The sequence below is a fragment of the Oreochromis aureus genome, linkage group 15 (genome assembly GCF_013358895.1).
Source record: "Oreochromis aureus strain Israel breed Guangdong linkage group 15, ZZ_aureus, whole genome shotgun sequence".
In the NCBI taxonomy this organism is placed as follows: Eukaryota; Metazoa; Chordata; class Actinopteri; order Cichliformes; family Cichlidae; genus Oreochromis; species Oreochromis aureus.
This window is the reverse complement of record NC_052956.1, coordinates 20,785,578-20,806,366: the sequence shown is the minus strand read 5'-3', so window position 1 is coordinate 20,806,366 and position 20,789 is coordinate 20,785,578. Positions and strand designations below refer to the sequence as shown.

The following is a 20,789-nucleotide window of genomic DNA, read 5'->3' as shown; positions in this document are numbered from 1 at the left end:
TTTCTCTTCTGCAACTTCTTCTCGCACTTTCATCAGTTCTTTCTTCAGAGTCTCACTTTCCTGTTTTGCCTCCCATTTTCCATGTGTCTCTTTTTCAAGTGCTTCCTGTGTTTCCAGCAACTTCTTCTTAATGTTTTGAGTGTAACTCTTTGTATTTTCCATTTCTTTCTTTGCTTCCTGTATTTTAATTTTCTCTTCCTCCAACACTTTTTGGGTTTCCAACAAATCTTTCTTCATATTTCCAATCTCATTTTCTGCCTCATGTTTATGTTTTTCTCCTCTTCAAGTTGTTGCTTTAAATGCACTAATTCCTTCCTCAGTATTTCAGCTTCAGCCATTGCATTTTCAGCTTCTTGTGTTGCCGACTGCATTTTCCTTTTTCCTCTTCAAAAGCTTCCTGCACCTCCTGTAATTCCTGCATCACATTTTCTGCCTCCTTCTTTGCAGTTTGATATTTATTTTTGGCTTCTTCTGCTGTGGTTTTCTCTTCCTCCAATGCTTTTTCAGCTTCCAACAGTTCTTTCTTCATGTTTTCATTCTCATTTTCTGCCTGTTGTTTTCCCATTTTCTCTCCTTTAAGTTTTACACCCACATGCAGTAATTCCTGCAATACTACTTCAGTTTCAAACTTTGAATATTTAGCTTCTCCTCTTGATTTTTCTGCCTCTTCTTTTAATTTGATATTTTCAGCCTGTATTATTTGAAATTCTTCTTGAAGGCTCGTCGACTTCACTGTGCTGTATGGTGAAGCACTCACATATCCTCTTCTCGATCTCCCTTGATTCATTTTGGCCTTTTAAAGAAAAGAACCAACTTATTGTAGAAAGTGAAGTGAAGTTTTCGATGGTTTTTATCTTCAACTGTCTTTTGTCCTGCACAGAGATGCTGCTGTAGATGTGTCTCTAGCTGTGTCTGGATAAAATGAAAAATGCTGTAACTAAGTGCTTGTGTTGCACAGTTCTACTAAACATTCCATCTCATGCATGCTCCGCCCACATGGTCAGGAATGTCAGGTGCTGCATCACCAAATGCTGCTCCGTTGCCTAGCAATAACAGCTGTTCACTTTTTGGGGTCTGGTTCATTATTTAATAAAGAAAACATGTCCAAGTATTGCAACCATGGTGCTGAGGCTCAGCGCATATTCTAGCCTGCTGTGTGGGTGGCCAGCTAGAAATCACTGGTGGGCAACATGAGTGAGGAGAACACTGGAGCAGCCAAGCAGGGAGCTGCAGGTTGCTGGTTTGAGTCTCTGTTCAGATGCTGGTGTCTCCTCTCTCTGAGATGTTTGCAAAGAGTCCCAGATAAAAGAATAAGGATAATAAACAAACACGTGACTAAACTAACAATTATGACACTGATGTGTTTCATGTGTAGCAGGATGGCCTCTATACAGCAGTCGCTGCAAGCATCCACATCAGCACACTTACTTTTCTTTAAGCAGGCGTGCTGGGGTCCTCTAAAGAAAGTTTGAGAATTTTGTGTGAGTTTTTTCATTGAGTCAAATTCCAGCATTTTATTAGTCTAATAATTAGCAGATATGTGTAACCACAGTAGATAACAGTAACGTAAATTTCTTCCACATATAGTCACCAGCATTGTGGCGACAAAACAGTAAAGTTGAAGCTTCAAAACGCAAAGTCCAAAAGCCCATGGGTGATGTCAGCGTGGTATACCTGTTATAAGCAGTGTGTGAATCTGACTCAAATATAACAGCCACTTTATTAGGTATACCAGTTGAACTGATCCTTCAGACAAACACCTAGTCAGCCAACCATATGTCTGCAACTCAAAGCATTTAGACATGTAGACACCTCTCAAATGGAGCATGAGGAACAGGAAGAAAGTTGGTTTAAATGATTGAGCAGCGGGACGGTTGTTGGTGGTGTTGGGCTGGTCCGAGTATTTCAGAAACTGCTGAACTGCTGCGACTTTGCCACACAACTATGTCTAGAGTTTAGAAAGTATGGTCTGAAAAAGAGGAAACAGAGTGGGTGATAATGCTTTGATGACATCAGAGAATGGCCAGACTGCTTCAAGATGATAGGAAGGCAATAAATAACCACTTGTTACACTCTAGGTACGCTGAGGAGCATGTACGAATGCACAAAACCTTGAAGCAGATGGGCTAGAAGACCACACTGGGTGGCACTCCTGTCAGCCAAGAACAGGAAACAGAAGCTACAATTTACACAGTTCACACAGGCTCACGAAAATTGGACAGAAGCCTAAATAAATGTTGCCTGTTCTAGTGAGATTCAATTTCTGCTGCAACTGATTGTCATAATTTGATGTAAAAAGTTTGAAAGCGTGGATCCATCTAAATAAGTATCCCAATAAATGCATTAATACCATGCTCTTATTCTGAAAAGACAAGTTTAGAACTCTAAATCTGAAAGTACTTTTATGTTCGCAGCTCAGACAAATTTTTAGGACAGATTTTAAATTCAATAAACAAATTCAATAAATTCCACAACAGCTCTGTAAATTAAAATAACACAGTACAAATCCAAAGAAACCACATATTAAAAGATTTTTATTCACAATAGAAGTGTAACAAATATAGTTTATTAAAAGTCTGCTGCTCATTAATATCATCTTAATCCATAAGCTCGGGAGATTTTTATATAAATGTCGAGCGGCCAGTTTGCCAGAATGGAATATTTACATTTTACTCAATAATTATAATATTAACACAATAAAACAGATTTCCCCACAAAATTAAAATATTGCATATAAATGCAAAGTAAACTATGTGCAATGGAAAGATTATCAGCAATATTTTGTACAGATACATTTCTGAGGTTCACATGTTTAAACCCTTTAAAGGAGATTGACGACCATTTTGAGGAATTCAGATTGAGTTCCAGTCATTTCTAGTGGTTGTGTACCACCATGAAAAACAAATGTCAGTGATGTCTGTATGAGACGTTTAAGGAAAAGTGGTGTATATTCAAAGAGGACTGACTGACTTTGGTTTGAATTCCTGAAACTGGTGTAATTCTCCTTTAATATTCACTAATAGAAAGGCATTGGAAAGCAACAGACCGCCAACACAATAATCATAAAATCACCAAAGACACTGCAGCTTAATCATGAAAACAACAGATTAAAAAAAAAATCAAGTCTGCATGTGATAATGAACAAAAGCCTGACGTCACACAACGTGAAGCTAAAGCAAACACCAGAAACCAAATACATTCTCCAGATCTCCTTTTGCAGGTAGTGAAACGACCAGTTCAGTGTCAAATGAGAGAGAGAGAAAATGTTAAAATGATAAAAATCCAGGTGGACACGAGCACAAGAGAAATGAAATTGTTTTTGAAGAAAAAGCTGGGACTCAGCCCTTTAAGTCTAAACAGGTCAAATGTTTCTAAGAATACAAACCTTCAAAATAAACGTCTGCACACAGGGCTTAAAATCGACAACAACAACAACATTTATAATCATATGTATACTGTGTTCAACTAATGCCTGCAAAGCAATTTTCCCTGTTGGGAGATTACTCCTCAAAATGCTGCAAATGACTGCTGAAAATATCAGGAAATCTCACCCATTCAAATCTCTATTAACGATCATATTTACCTGAGGCTTAAAAAAAAAAGAAAAAGTATGACCCACACACCATTAAATGTTTTGATCTGTAACCGGACAGAAATCATCAGAAATTTTAAATAACTTAATTCATATCAGAGTGATATCAGTACCTTAATGCTGAAATGTAGCCTTAACTCTTTCCTCTCTTATATCTTACTGCACACTGGACATTTTGTGGGTTCAGGACTGTCCAACATTTACATGTTAGACTGTAACTTGACCATCTCAGGGAATGACGTGATAGAGAAAATACTCGAGCTGTTAGCTGCAGGTCTTAAATGCAAAGTACATAAAATATCTAAAAACACCAGGACCAATGTGAATGACCAATGCCAGGTTCAGACTACACGACATCAGCAAGAAGTTGAACTTGGGAACAAAAACTGGTGTTATGGACGAAAAGAATGCCTCACCACGTCCTGACTGCAGAAAGTGTAAAAAAAATAATAAATAACGCCAAGACCTTAAAAGTGAGGCTAATCCTGCCTTCTTTCTAATGGCCATCAGGGGCGACCTCTCTGGTTTCAAAAAGAAGTATTTTGTCTCCACAGACCTCTTCTCACCATGTTTTTAGATACCACTGCTACATGTCGCTAACTTTTATCTTCTTTCTCCCAAAGTCTGCATCATTAAAGAGCCTGGCTCTACTGGAGGTTTCTTCCTGTTAAAATGCAGTTTTCCTTCCCACTGTCACCTAGTGCTTGCTCATAAGAGATTCTTTGCTTGTTGGAGTTTTTATTGGTGGAGACAACTCAATGATCGCTGGATATTGGTGGGGACATGTCCCTTCCGTCCATGCCAAATCTACGCCCTTGACACACATGAATATTCATAAAGCTTTTGCTGTATTAATTAAGAGAAATTACTATATATGGTTACAAAGTGTGTTGTGCAAGCGTGGTTATACAATGTGAGTGGTTATATGATGTGAGTGCAGCCCTCCCAGGATGTTGTCGGTATCTTGTCCCTGTCAGGTGGCTTCCTTCATTGAGTAAATACAACATAAAATCAACGACCTCCTCGGCTGAAATTGGTCCAGCCCAGAGTTGATAGTGACACACTGACCCCACCTTTCATTGTTTATACGTTACAAAGAAAAGAAAAAAAGAAAGAAAGATAGAAAACATCTGCAAAAACAAAAATTCAGCATCGCCCACCAGCATATGCCCGGTATGCTCGTTGGCCAGTCCAGCTATTGTAAAAAGCGATAAAGGCAAAAACTCAAAAGCAAAGTTTCTTTTCTTCTTTTTGTGCTTTGTTGTTTACGTTAAATACATGTTCTCTGTGGTCAGTGTCTGTATGTTACAGTATACTGTCTTTTAAAAATGGCCACAGTGGTCCAACACACGACTCCTTGCAGGCTGCCTTTGACCTACACGCCTTCAGGCCAGCCGTGAACCTCAGCAATCCCACCATAGCCAACATCTTCATCTTGTATGCTGTCCTCGCTGTGGTGAGTACAGAGTGAAACCTACGAGGTGATTGGATGTTTTGTATAAAATTTGAAAGGAACAATTGTTCCTTTCCCTTTGCTGTGTACTGTGCTGATGCTGTTTTCAAAACCTACCACACTCAGTATCAGTGTCACACTGAGATATTTCAAAGATAACCTGAATAAATACAAATAAAATACAAATAAAGGGAAACAGCTGTCCAAACCTCTGTCTCTATGTAAAAGTAATTACACCAATGTGTTAAATCAACAATCAACAGTGATTAATCACATTTTTTATAGAGATGACTTCATGAGCAACACCCAGGCGGAATATGGCCAGAATATTTTAGTCAAGAAATCACTTAACTAGAAGGTGTCTGACAAAGTGAAGTTGACTAAAAGATCTCAGAAAGCAACATCGTGGACATCTAAAGAAACAGCTAAGAAACACTGAACTCTATCAGTCTGGAAAGGGTTACAAAGGCATTTCAAATGCTTTGGGAATCGAACCACGATGAGGGCCTTAATCCAGAAAATGCGGAAAACCTGAAGGCCTCACTTGTCTCATTTAATGTGCCCTGAAGCTCAAGTGCACCAGGACAATAATGCAAAACACAGCAGCAAGATCATCTCTGAATGGCTCAAAAAAACAACATGGAGGTTTTGACCTGGTCAAAGTGCAGACTGGAATCAGATTGAGATGATTTAGCATGACCTAAAAAACTCAGCCTATGCTGGAAAACCCTCCAAAGTGGCCGAATTAAAACAATTCTGCAAAGAAGAGTGGACCAAATTTCCTCCACAGCGCTGTAAAACACTCATCACCAGTTATTGCAAATGCTTGAATGCAGTTCTTGCTAGATGACAAAAACACTTATTAGGTTTAGAAAGAAATTACTTTTTCACATGAGGTAAAGTTGGAGAGCTTTTTCCCCAAACTAAATGAAATCATGATTTAAAAACTACAATCTGTATTTACTCGGACCATCTGTGTTAACATTTGAAATTGGAAACATGTAAGTGGAACAAACATGTAAAAACATGAGAAATCAGGAAGGGCAAAAAAAAAAAAAAAGCATTTTGCTAAAAAAAGATTTACAGCAGAAGTTTTTGCACTGCATTTTAAAATGAAGATATATTGCATTTATTTACAATTAAAGACACACAGAGCAGAAAGTGTGTTACTGTTTTACATCCACAGACACACAAGAAAAGAAGCAGGCAACGTGAGGTCAAGTTATGGCAATTTTATTTCTGTATTTCAGTAGATGTATTCAGAATAGAGTTTTTAAAAAAAGACACAAACATCCCAAGTAAAGTTTGGGGGGATTTTTAGGAGGAAGTGGGTTAAAGGTGAGAGGTGAGGGTAGAGAAGATGAGCGAGACAGAGAGAGAAGAAGAAGGATGGAGTGAAAGAAAGGTGGAGACAGGGGGAAGGAGGAAGAAACTATTGATCTCCTTAAACTTGATGCTGCTGGGTCAGTTTTTTCTCAGCAGTCTGCTCCAGAATCCCCTCCTGTTCTCCGCTTTCTTTTCTTTTGTCTTCAGCTCCTTCAAGGTTTTCTTGAGCTGCTCCTCGGCGTCTTCAAATTTTTCTTTCAGCTGCTGTTTGGCCAGTTTCACTTTGTGTTTGAGGAGCTCTTTAGCTTCCTTTTTCTGCTTTTTTATTTCTTTAAGTGCATCCTTGCAGTCTTTTTTGGTCACCGGAGAGCCTGTCATTTCTTTCTTGAGTACCTTCACCTCAATTTTCTCTTCTGCAACTTCTTCTCGCACTTTCATCAGTTCTTTCTTCAGAGTCTCACTTTCCTGTTTTGCCTCCCATTTTCCATGTGTCTCTTTTTCAAGTGCTTCCTGTGTTTCCAGCAACTTCTTCTTAATGTTTTGAGTGTAACTCTTTGTATTTTCCATTTCTTTCTTTGCTTCCTGTATTTTAATTTTCTCTTCCTCCAACACTTTTTGGGTTTCCAACAAATCTTTCTTCATATTTCCAATCTCATTTTCTGCCTCATGTTTATGTTTTTTCTCCTCTTCAAGTTGTTGCTTTAAATGCACTAATTCCTTCCTCAGTATTTCAGCTTCAGCCATTGCATTTTCAGCTTCTTGTGTTGCCGACTGCATTTTCCTTTTTCCTCTTCAAAAGCTTCCTGCACCTCCTGTAATTCCTGCATCACATTTTCTGCCTCCTTCTTTGCAGTTTGATATTTATTTTTGGCTTCTTCTGCTGTGCTTTTCTCTTCCTCCAATGCTTTTTCAGCTTCCAACAGTTCTTTCTTCATGTTTTCATTCTCATTTTCTGCCTGTTGTTTTCCCATTTTCTCTCCTTTAAGTTTTACACCCACATGCAGTAATTCCTGCAATACTACTTCAGTTTCAAACTTTGAATTTTTAGCTTCTCCTCTTGATTTTTCTGCCTCTTCTTTTAATTTGATATTTTCAGCCTGTATTATTTGAAATTCTTCTTGAAGGCTCGTCGACTTCACTGTGCTGTATGGTGAAGCACTCACATATCCTCTTCTCGATCTCCCTTGATTCATTTTGGCCTTTTAAAGAAAAGAACCAACTTATTGTAGAGAAGTGAAGTGAAGTTTTCGATGGTTTTTATCTTCAACTGTCTTTTGTCCTGCACAGAGATGCTGCTGTAGATGTGTCTCTAGCTGTGTCTGGATAAAATGAAAAATGCTGTAACTAAGTGCTTGTGTTGCACAGTTCTACTAAACATTCCATCTCATGCATGCTCCGCCCACATGGTCAGGAATGTCAGGTGCTGCATCACCAAATGCTGCTCCGTTGCCTAGCAATAACAGCTGTTCACTTTTGGGGTCTGGTTCATTATTTAATAAAGAAAACATGTCCAAGTATTGCAACCATGGTGCTGAGGCTCAGCGCATATTCTAGCCTGCTGTGTGGGTGGCCAGCTAGAAATCACTGGTGGGCAACATGAGTGAGGAGAACACTGGAGCAGCCAAGCAGGGACCTGCAGGTTGCTGGTTTGAGTCTCTGTTCAGATGCTGGTGTCTCCTCTCTCTGAGATGTTTGCAAAGAGTCCCAGATAAAAGAATAAGGATAATAAACAAACACGTGACTAAACTAACAATTATGACACTGATGTGTTTCATGTGTAGCAGGATGGCCTCTATACAGCAGTCGCTGCAAGCATCCACATCAGCACACTTACTTTTCTTTAAGCAGGCGTGCTGGGGTCCTCCTAAAGAAAGTTTGAGAATTTTGTGTGAGTTTTTTTCATTGAGTCAAATTCCAGCATTTTATTAGTCTAATAATTAAGATATGTGTAACCACAGTAGATAACAGTAACGTAAATTTCTTCCACATATAGTCACCAGCATTGTGGCGACAAAACAGTAAAGTTGAAGCTTCAAAACGCAAAGTCCAAAAGCCCATGGGTGATGTCAGCGTGGTATACCTGTTATAAGCAGTGTGTGAATCTGACTCAAATATAACAGCCACTTTATTAGGTATACCAGTTGAACTGATCCTTCAGACAAACACCTAGTCAGCCAACCATATGTCTGCAACTCAAAGCATTTAGACATGTAGACACCTCAAATGGAGCATGAGGAACAGGAAGAAAGTTGGTTTAAATGATTGAATGCGGGACGGTTGTTGGTGGTGTTGGGCTGGTCCGAGTATTTCAGAAACTGCTGAACTGCTGCGACTTTGCCACACAACTATGTCTAGAGTTTAGAGAAGTATGGTCTGAAAAAGAGGAAACAGAGTGGGTGATAATGCTTTGATGACATCAGAGAATGGCCAGACTGCTTCAAAGATGATAGGAAGGCAATAAATAACCACTTGTTACACTCTAGGTACGCTGAGGAGCATGTACGAATGCACAAAACCTTGAAGCAGATGGGCTAGAAGACCACACTGGGTGGCACTCCTGTCAGCCAAGAACAGGAAACAGAAGCTACAATTTACACAGTTCACACAGGCTCACGAAAATTGGACAGAAGCCTAAATAAATGCTGCCTGTTCTAGTGAGATTCAATTTCTGCTGCAACTGATTGTCATAATTTGATGTAAAAAGTTTGAAAGCGTGGATCCATCTAAATAAGTATCCCAATAAATGCATTAATACCATGCTCTTATTCTGAAAAGACAAGTTTAGAACTCTAAATCTGAAAGTACTTTTGCGTTCGCAGCCCAGACAAATTTTTAGGACAGATTTTAAATTCATATCAGAAATTCAATAAATTCCACAACAGCTCTGTAAATTAAAATAACACAGTACAAATCCAAAGAAACCACATATTAAAAGATTTTTTATTCACAATAGAAGTGTAACAAATATAGTTTATTAAAAGTCTGCTGCTCATTAATATCATCTTAATCCATAAGCTCGGGAGATTTTTATATAAATGTCGAGCGCCAGTTTGCCAGAATGGAATATTTACATTTTTACTCAATAATTATAATATTAACACAATAAAACAGATTTCCCCACAAAATTAAAATATTGCATATAAATGCAAAGTAAACTATGTGCAATGGAAAGATTATCAGCAATATTTTGTACAGATACATTTCTGAGGTTCACATGTTTAAACCCTTTAAAGGAGATTGACGACCATTTTGAGGAATTCAGATTGAGTTCCAGTCATTTCTAGTGGTTGTGTACCACCATGAAAAACAAATGTCAGTGATGTCTGTATGAGACGTTTAAGGAAAAGTGGTGTATATTCAAAGAGGACTGACTGACTTTGGTTTGAATTCCTGAAACTGGTGTAATTCTCCTTTAATATTCACTAATAGAAAGGCATTGGAAAGCAACAGACCGCCAACACAATAATCATAAAATCACCAAAGACACTGCAGCTTAATCATGAAAACAACAGATTAAAAAAAAATCAAGTCTGCATGTGATAATGAACAAAAGCCTGACGTCACACAACGTGAAGCTAAAGCAAACACCAGAAACCAAATACATTCTCCAGATCTCCTTTTGCAGGTAGTGAAACGACCAGTTCAGTGTCAAATGAGAGAGAGAGAAAATGTTAAAATGATAAAAATCCAGGTGGACACGAGCACAAGAGAAATGAAATTGTTTTTTTGAAGAAAAAGCTGGGACTCAGCCCTTTAAGTCTAAACAGGTCAAATGTTTCTAAGAATACAAACCTTCAAAATAAACGTCTGCACACAGGGCTTAAAAATCGACAACAACAACAACAACATTTATAATCATATGTATACTGTGTTCAACTAATGCCTGCAAAGCAATTTTCCCTGTTGGGAGATTACTCCTCAAAATGCTGCAAATGACTGCTGAAAATATCAGGAAATCTCACCCATTCAAATCTCTATTAACGATCATATTTACCTGAGGCTTAAAAAAAAAGAAAAGAAAGTATGACCCACACACCATTAAATGTTTTGATCTGTAACCGGACAGAAATCATCAGAAATTTTAAATAACTTAATTCATATCAGAGTGATATCAGTACCTTAATGCTGAAATGTAGCCTTAACTCTTTCCTCTCTTATATCTAACTGCACACTGGACATTTTTGTGGGTTCAGGACTGTCCAACATTTACATGTTAGACTGTAACTTGACCATCTCAGGGAATGACGTGATAGAGAAAATACTCGAGCTGTTAGCTGCAGGTCTTAAATGCAAAGTACATAAAGTATCTAAAAACACCAGGACCAATGTGAATGACCAATGCCAGGTTCAGACTACACGACATCAGCAAGAAGTTGAACTTGGGAACAAAAACTGGTGTTATGGACGAAAAGAATGCCTCACCACGTCCTGACTGCAGAAAGTGTAAAAAAAAATAAATAACGCCAAGACCTTAAAAGTGAGGCTAATCCTGCCTTCTTTCTAATGGCCATCAGGGGGCGACCTCTCTGGTTTCAAAAAGAAGTATTTTGTCTCCACAGACCTCTTCTCACCATGTTTTTAGATACCACTGCTACATGTCGCTAACTTTTATCTTCTTTCTCCCAAAGTCTGCATCATTAAAGAGCCTGGCTCTACTGGAGGTTTCTTCCTGTTAAAATGCAGTTTTTCCTTCCCACTGTCACCTAGTGCTTGCTCATAAGAGATTCTTTGCTTGTTGGAGTTTTTTATTGGTGGAGACAACTCAATGATCGCTGGATATTGGTGGGGACATGTCCCTTCCGTCCATGCCAAATCTACGCCCTTGACACACATGAATATTCATAAAGCTTTTTGCTGTATTAATTAAGAGAAATTACTATATATGGTTACAAAGTGTGTTGTGCAAGCGTGGTTATACAATGTGAGTGGTTATATGATGTGAGTGCAGCCCTCCCAGGATGTTGTCGGTATCTTGTCCCTGTCAGGTGGCTTCCTTCATTGAGTAAATACAACATAAAATCAACGACCTCCTCGGCTGAAATTGGTCCAGCCCAGAGTTGATAGTGACACACTGACCCCACCTTTCATTGTTTATACGTTACAAAGAAAAGAAAAAAAGAAAGAAAGATAGAAAACATCTGCAAAAACAAAAATTCAGCATCGGCCCACCAGCATATGCCCGGTATGCTCGTTGGCCAGTCCAGCTATTGTAAAACGCATAAAGGCAAAAACTCAAAAGCAAAGTTTCTTTTTCTTCTTTTTTGTGCTTTGTTGTTTACGTTAAATACATGTTCTCTGTGGTCAGTGTCTGTATGTTACAGTATACTGTCTTTTAAAAATGGCCACAGTGGTCCAACACACGACTCCTTGCAGGCTGCCTTTGACCTACACGCCTTCAGGCCAGCCGTGAACCTCAGCAATCCCACCATAGCCAACATCTTCATCTTGTATGCTGTCCTCGCTGTGGTGAGTACAGAGTGAAACCTACGAGGTGATTGGATGTTTTGTATAAAATTTGAAAGGAACAATTGTTCCTTTCCCTTTGCTGTGTACTGTGCTGATGCTGTTTTCAAAACCTACCACACTCAGTATCAGTGTCACACTGAGATATTTCAAAGATAACCTGAATAAATACAAATAAAATACAAATAAAGGGAAACAGCTGTCCAAACCTCTGTCTCTATGTAAAAGTAATTACACCAATGTGTTAAATCAACAATCAACAGTGATTAATCACATTTTTTATAGAGATGACTTCATGAGCAACACCCAGGCGGAATATGGCCAGAATATTTTAGTCAAGAAATCACTTAACTAGAAGGTGTCTGACAAAGTGAAGTTGACTAAAAGATCTCAGAAAGCAACATCGTGGACATCTAAAGAAACAGCTAAGAAACACTGAACTCTATCAGTCTGGAAAGGGTTACAAAGGCATTTCAAATGCTTTGGGAATCGAACCACGATGAGGGCCTTAATCCAGAAAATGCGGAAAACCTGAAGGCCTCACTTGTCTCATTTAATGTGCCCTGAAGCTCAAGTGCACCAGGACAATAATGCAAAACACAGCAGCAAGATCATCTCTGAATGGCTCAAAAAAACAACATGGAGGTTTTGACCTGGTCAAAGTGCAGACTGGAATCAGATTGAGATGATTTAGCATGACCTAAAAAACTCAGCCTATGCTGGAAAACCCTCCAAAGTGGCCGAATTAAAACAATTCTGCAAAGAAGAGTGGACCAAATTTCCTCCACAGCGCTGTAAAACACTCATCACCAGTTATTGCAAATGCTTGATTGCAGTTCTTGCTAGATGACAAAAACACTTATTAGGTTTAGAAAGAAATTACTTTTTCACATGAGGTAAAGTTGGAGAGCTTTTTTCCAAACTAAATGAAATCATGATTTAAAAACTACAATCTGTATTTACTCTGACCATCTGTGTTAACATTTGAAATTGGAAACATGTAAGTGGAACAAACATGTAAAAACATGAGAAATCAGGAAGGGGCAAAAAAAAAAAAGCATTTTGCTAAAAAAGATTTACAGCAGAAGTTTTTGCACTGCATTTTAAAATGAAGATATATTGCATTTATTTACAATTAAAGACACACAGAGCAGAAAGTGTGTTACTGTTTTACATCCACAGACACACAAGAAAAGAAGCAGGCAACATGAGGTCAAGTTATGGCAATTTTATTTCTGTATTTCAGTAGATGTATTCAGAATAGAGTTTTTAAAAAAGACACAAACATCCCAAGTAAAGTTTGGGGGATTTTTAGGAGGAAGTGGGTTAAAGGTGAGAGGTGAGGGTAGAGAAGATGAGCGAGACAGAGAGAGAGAAGAAGGATGGAGTGAAAGAAAGGTGGAGACAGGGGGAAGGAGGAAGAAACTATTGATCTCCTTAAACTTGATGCTGCTGGGTCAGTTTTTTCTCAGCAGTCTGCTCCAGAATCCCCTCCTGTTCTCCGCTTTCTTTTCTTTTGTCTTCAGCTCCTTCAAGGTTTTCTTGAGCTGCTCCTCGGCGTCTTCAAATTTTTCTTTCAGCTGCTGTTTGGCCAGTTTCACTTTGTGTTTGAGGAGCTCTTTAGCTTCCTTTTTCTGCTTTTTATTTCTTTAAGTGCATCCTTGCAGTCTTTTTGGTCACCGGAGAGCCTGTCATTTCTTTCTTGAGTACCTTCACCTCAATTTTCTCTTCTGCAACTTCTTCTCGCACTTTCATCAGTTCTTTCTTCAGAGTCTCACTTTCCTGTTTTGCCTCCCATTTTCCATGTGTCTCTTTTTCAAGTGCTTCCTGTGTTTCCAGCAACTTCTTCTTAATGTTTTGAGTGTAACTCTTTGTATTTTCCATTTCTTTCTTTGCTTCCTGTATTTTAATTTTCTCTTCCTCCAACACTTTTTGGGTTTCCAACAAATCTTTCTTCATATTTCCAATCTCATTTTCTGCCTCATGTTTATGTTTTTTCTCCTCTTCAAGTTGTTGCTTTAAATGCACTAATTCCTTCCTCAGTATTTCAGCTTCAGCCATTGCATTTTCAGCTTCTTGTGTTGCCGACTGCATTTTCCTTTTTTCCTCTTCAAAAGCTTCCTGCACCTCCTGTAATTCCTGCATCACATTTTCTGCCTCCTTCTTTGCAGTTTGATATTTATTTTTGGCTTCTTCTGCTGTGCTTTTCTCTTCCTCCAATGCTTTTCAGCTTCCAACAGTTCTTTCTTCATGTTTTCATTCTCATTTTCTGCCTGTTGTTTTCCCATTTTCTCTCCTGTAAGTTTTAGACCCACATGCAGTAATTCCTTCAATACTACTTCAGTTTCAAACTTTGAATTTTTAGCTTCTCCTCTTGATTTTTCTGCCTCTTCTTTTAATTTGATATTTTCAGCCTGTATTATTTGAAATTCTTCTCGAAGGCTCGTCGACTTCACTGTGCTGTATGGTGAAGCACTCACATATCCTCTTCTCGATCTCCCTTGATTCATTTTGGCCTTTTAAAGAAAAGAACCAACTTATTGTAGAGAAGTGAAGTGAAGTTTTCGATGGTTTTTATCTTCAACTGTCTTTTGTCCTGCACAGAGATGCTGCTGTAGATGTGTCTCTAGCTGTGTCTGGATAAAATGAAAATGCTGTAACTAAGTGCTTGTGTTGCACAGTTCTACTAAACATTCCATCTCATGCATGCTCCGCCCACATGGTCAGGAATGTCAGGTGCTGCATCACCAAATGCTGCTCCCGTTGCCTAGCAATAACAGCTGTTCACTTTTTGGGGTCTGGTTCATTATTTAATAAAGAAAACATGTCCAAGTATTGCAACCATGGTGCTGAGGCTCAGCGCATATTCTAGCCTGCTGTGTGGGTGGCCAGCTAGAAATCACTGGTGGGCAACATGAGTGAGGAGAACACTGGAGCAGCCAAGCAGGGAGCTGCAGGTTGCTGGTTTGAGTCTCTGTTCAGATGCTGGTGTCTCCTCTCTCTGAGATGTTTGCAAAGAGTCCCAGATAAAAGAATAAGGATAATAAACAAACACGTGACTAAACTAACAATTATGACACTGATGTGTTTCATGTGTAGCAGGATGGCCTCTATACAGCAGTCGCTGCAAGCATCCACATCAGCACACTTACTTTTCTTTAAGCAGGCGTGCTGGGGTCCTCCTAAAGAAAGTTTGAGAATTTTGTGTGAGTTTTTTCATTGAGTCAAATTCCAGCATTTTATTAGTCTAATAATTAGCAGATATGTGTAACCACAGTAGATAACAGTAACGTAAATTTCTTCCACATATAGTCACCAGCATTGTGGCGACAAAACAGTAAAGTTGAAGCTTCAAAACGCAAAGTCCAAAAGCCCATGGGCGATGTCAGCGTGGTATACCTGTTATAAGCAGTGTGTGAATCTGACTCAAATATAACAGCCACTTTATTAGGTATACCAGTTGAACTGATCCTTCAGACAAACACCTAGTCAGCCAACCATATGTCTGCAACTCAAAGCATTTAGACATGTAGACACCTCAAATGGAGCATGAGGAACAGGAAGAAAGTTGGTTTAAATGATTGAACGCGGGACGGTTGTTGGTGGTGTTGGGCTGGTCCGAGTATTTCAGAAACTGCTGAACTGCTGCGACTTTGCCACACAACTATGTCTAGAGTTTAGAAAGTATGGTCTGAAAAAGAGGAAACAGAGTGGGTGATAATGCTTTGATGACATCAGAGAATGGCCAGACTGCTTCAAGATGATAGGAAGGCAATAAATAACCACTTGTTACACTCTAGGTACGCTGAGGAGCATGTACGAATGCACAAAACCTTGAAGCAGATGGGCTAGAAGACCACACTGGGTGGCACTCCTGTCAGCCAAGAACAGGAAACAGAAGCTACAATTTACACAGTTCACACAGGCTCACGAAAATTGGACAGAAGCCTAAATAAATGTTGCCTGTTCTAGTGAGATTCAATTTCTGCTGCAACTGATTGTCATAATTTGATGTAAAAGTTTGAAAGCGTGGATCCATCTAAATAAGTATCCCAATAAATGCATTAATACCATGCTCTTATTCTGAAAAGACAAGTTTAGAACTCTAAATCTGAAAGTACTTTTATGTTCGCAGCTCAGACAAATTTTTAGGACAGATTTTAAATTCAATAAACAAATTCAATAAATTCCACAACAGGTCTGTAAATTAAAATAACACAGTACAAATCCAAAGAAACCACATATTAAAAGATTTTTATTCACAATAGAAGTGTAACAAATATAGTTTATTAAAAGTCTGCTGCTCATTAATATCATCTTAATCCATAAGCTCGGGAGATTTTATATAAATGTCGAGCGCCAGCCAGTTTGCCAGAATGGAATATTTACATTTTACTCAATAATTATAATATTAACACAATAAAACAGATTTCCCCACAAAATTTAAATATTGCATATAAATGCAAAGTAAACTATGTGCAATGGAAAGATTATCAGCAATATTTTGTACAGATACATTTCTGAGGTTCACATGTTTAAACCCTTTAAAGGAGATTGACGACCATTTTGAGGAATTCAGATTGAGTTCCAGTCATTTCTAGTGGTTGTGTACCACCATGAAAAACAAATGTCAGTGATGTCTGTATGAGACGTTTAAGGAAAAGTGGTGTATATTCAAAGAGGACTGACTGACTTTGGTTTGAATTCCTGAAACTGGTGTAATTCTCCTTTAATATTCACTAATAGAAAGGCATTGGAAAGCAACAGACCGCCAACACAATAATCATAAAATCACCAAAGACACTGCAGCTTAATCATGAAAACAACAGATTAAAAAAAATCAAGTCTGCATGTGATAATGAACAAAAGCCTGACGTCACACAACGTGAAGCTAAAGCAAACACCAGAAACCAAATACATTCTCCAGATCTCCTTTTGCAGGTAGTGAAACGACCAGTTCAGTGTCAAATGAGAGAGAGAGAAAATGTTAAAATGATAAAAATCCAGGTGGACACGAGCACAAGAGAAATGAAATTGTTTTTTTGAAGAAAAAGCTGGGACTCAGCCCTTTAAGTCTAAACAGGTCAAATGTTTCTAAGAATACAAACCTTCAAAATAAACGTCTGCACACAGGGCTTAAAAATCGACAACAACAACAACAACATTTATAATCATATGTATACTGTGTTCAACTAATGCCTGCAAAGCAATTTTCCCTGTTGGGAGATTACTCCTCAAAATGCTGCAAATGACTGCTGAAAATATCAGGAAATCTCACCCATTCAAATCTCTATTAACGATCATATTTACCTGAGGCTTAAAAAAAAAAAAGAAAGAGTATGACCCACACACCATTAAATGTTTTGATCTGTAACCGGACAGAAATCATCAGAAATTTTAAATAACTTAATTCATATCAGAGTGATATCAGTACCTTAATGCTGAAATGTAGCCTTAACTCTTTCCTCTCTTATATCTAACTGCACACTGGACATTTTTGTGGGTTCAGGACTGTCCAACATTTACATGTTAGACTGTAACTTGACCATCTCAGGGAATGACGTGATAGAGAAAATACTCGAGCTGTTAGCTGCAGGTCTTAAATGCAAAGTACATAAAGTATCTAAAAACACCAGGACCAATGTGAATGACCAATGCCAGGTTCAGACTACACGACATCAGCAAGAAGTTGAACTTGGGAACAAAAACTGGTGTTATGGACGAAAGAATGCCTCACCACGTCCTGACTGCAGAAAGTGTAAAAAAAAATAATAAATAACGCCAAGACCTTAAAAGTGAGGCTAATCCTGCCTTCTTTCTAATGGCCATCAGGGGGCGACCTCTCTGGTTTCAAAAAGAAGTATTTTGTCTCCACAGACCTCTTCTCACCATGTTTTTAGATACCACTGCTACATGTCGCTAACTTTTATCTTCTTTCTCCCAAAGTCTGCATCATTAAAGAGCCTGGCTCTACTGGGAGGTTTCTTCCTGTTAAAATGCAGTTTTTCCTTCCCACTGTCACCTAGTGCTTGCTCATAAGAGATTCTTTGATTGTTGGAGTTTTTATTGGTGGAGACAACTCAATGATCGCTGGATATTGGTGGGGACATGTCCCTTCCGTCCATGCCAAATCTACGCCCTTGACACACATGAATATTCATAAAGCTTTTGCTGTATTAATTAAGAGAAATTACTATATATGGTTACAAAGTGTGTTGTGCAAGCGTGGTTATACAATGTGAGTGGTTATATGATGTGAGTGCAGCCCTCCCAGGATGTTGTCGGTATCTTGTCCCTGTCAGGTGGCTTCCTTCATTGAGTAAATACAACATAAAATCAACGACCTCCTCGGCTGAAATTGGTCCAGCCCAGAGTTGATAGTGACACACTGACCCCACCTTTCATTGTTTATACGTTACAAAGAAAAGAAAAAAGAAGAAAGATAGAAAACATCTGCAAAAACAAAAATTCAGCATCGCCCACCAGCATATGCCCGGTATGCTCGTTGGCCAGTCCAGCTATTGTAAACGCATAAAGGCAAAAACTCAAAAGCAAAGTTTCTTTTTCTTCTTTTTGTGCTTTGTTGTTTACGTTAAATACATGTTCTCTGTGGTCAGTGTCTGTATGTTACAGTATACTGTCTTTTAAAATGGCCACAGTGGTCCAACACACGACTCCTTGCAGGCTGCCTTTGACCTACACGCCTTCAGGCCAGCCGTGAACCTCAGCAATCCCACCATAGCCAACATCTTCATCTTGTATGCTGTCCTCGCTGTGGTGAGTACAGAGTGAAACCTACGAGGTGATTGGATGTTTTGTATAAAATTTGAAAGGAACAATTGTTCCTTTCCCTTTGCTGTGTACTGTGCTGATGCTGTTTTCAAAACCTACCACACTCAGTATCAGTGTCACACTGAGATATTTCAAAGATAACCTGAATAAATACAAATAAAATACAAATAAAGGGAAACAGCTGTCCAAACCTCTGTCTCTATGTAAAAAGTAATTACACCAATGTGTTAAATCAACAATCAACAGTGATTAATCACATTTTTTATAGAGATGACTTCATGAGCAACACCCAGGCGGAATATGGCCAGAATATTTTAGTCAAGAAATCACTTAACTAGAACGTGTCTGACAAAGTGAAGTTGACTAAAAGATCTCAGAAAGCAACATCGTGGACATCTAAAGAAACAGCTAAGAAACACTGAACTCTATCAGTCTGGAAAGGGTTACAAAGGCATTTCAAATGCTTTGGGAATCGAACCACGATGAGGGCCTTAATCCAGAAAATGCGGAAAACCTGAAGGCCTCACTTGTCTCATTTAATGTGCCCTGAAGCTCAAGTGCACCAGGACAATAATGCAAAACACAGCAGCAAGATCATCTCTGAATGGCTCAAAAAACAACATGGAGGTTTTGACCTGGTCAAAGTGCAGACTGGAATCAGATTGAGATGATTTAGCATGACCTAAAAAACTCAGCCTATGCTGGAAAACCCTCCAAAGTGGCCGAATTAAAACAATTCTGCAAAGAAGAGTGGACCAAATTTCCTCCACAGCGCTGTAAAACACTCATCACCAGTTATTGCAAATGCTTGATTGCAGTTCTTGCTAGATGACAAAAACACTTATTAGGTTTAGAAAGAAATTACTTTTTCACATGAGGTAAAGTTGGAGAGCTTTTTTCCCAAACTAAATGAAATCATGATTTAAAAAACTACAATCTGTATTTACTCGGACCATCTGTGTTAACATTTGAAATTGGAAACATGTAAGTGGAACAAACATGTAAAAACATGAGAAATCAGGAAGGGGCAAAAAAAAAAAGCATTTTGCTAAAAAAAAGATTTACAGCAGAAGTTTTTTGCACTGCATTTTAAAATGAAGATATATTGCATTTATTTACAATTAAAGACACACAGAGCAGAAAGTGTGTTACTGTTTTACATCCACAGACACACAAGAAAAGAAGCAGGCAACATGAGGTCAAGTTATGGCAATTTTATTTGTGTATTTCAGTAGATGTATTCAGAATAGAGTTTTTAAAAAAAGACACAAACATCCCAAGTAAAGTTTGGGGGGATTTTTAGGAGGAAGTGGGTTAAAGGTGAGAGGTGAGGGTAGAGAAGATGAGCGAGACAGAGAGAGAAGAAGAAGGATGGGGTGAAAGAAAGGTGGAGACAGGGGAAGGAGGAAGAAACTATTGATCTCCTTAAACTTGATGCTGCTGGGTCAGTTTTTTCTCAGCAGTCTGCTCCAGAATCCCTCCTGTTCTCCGCTTTCTTTTCTTTTGTCTTCAGCTCCTTCAAGGTTTTCTTGAGCTGCTCCTCGGCGTCTTCAAATTTTTCTTTCAGCTGCTGTTTGGCCAGTTTCACTTTGTGTTTGAGGAGCTCTTTAGCTTCCTTTTTCTGCTTTTTATTTCTTTAAGTGCATCCTTGCAGTCTTTTTGGTCACCGGAGAGCCTGTCATTTCTTTCTTGAGTACCTTCACCTCAATTTTCTCTTCTGCAACTTCTTCTCGCACTTTCATCAGTTCTTTCTTCAGAGTCTCACTTTCCTGTTTTGCCTCCCATTTTCCATGTGTCTCTTTTTCAAGTGCTTCCTGTGTTTCCAGCAACTTCTTCTTCATGTTTTGAGTGTAACTCTTTGTATTTTCCATTTCTTTCTTTGCTTCCTGTATTTTAATTTTCTCTTCCTCCAACACTTTTTGGGTTTCCAACAAATCTTTCTTCATATTTCCAATCTCATTTTCTGCCTCATGTTTATGTTTTTTCTCCTCTTCAAGTTGTTGCTTTAAATTCACTAATTCCTTCCTCAGTATTTCAGCTTCAGCCATTGCATTTTCAGCTTCTTGTGTTGCCGACTGCATTTTCCTTTTTTCCTCTTCAAAAGCTTCCTGCACCTCCTGTAATTCCTGCATCACATTTTCTGCCTCCTTCTTTGCAGTTTGA

General features: G+C 38.6%; 1 protein-coding gene across 1 annotated transcript in view; it reads right to left on the bottom strand.

The window, feature by feature from the left end:
• The window catches only part of LOC120433213 (trichohyalin-like), a 47,671-nt gene extending 27,204 nt beyond the window's left edge, over positions 1-20,467 (bottom strand). Inside the window, exons 1-2 of the mRNA XM_039599106.1 lie at positions 20,324-20,467; positions 18,535-18,629 (exon numbers count right to left, since the gene is read on the bottom strand). Of these exons, the coding sequence (XP_039455040.1) occupies positions 18,535-18,629; positions 20,324-20,467 (239 nt within the window). The remainder of the gene's footprint in view (positions 1-18,534; positions 18,630-20,323) is intronic.
• Between the last annotated feature and the right edge of the window lie 322 nt (positions 20,468-20,789).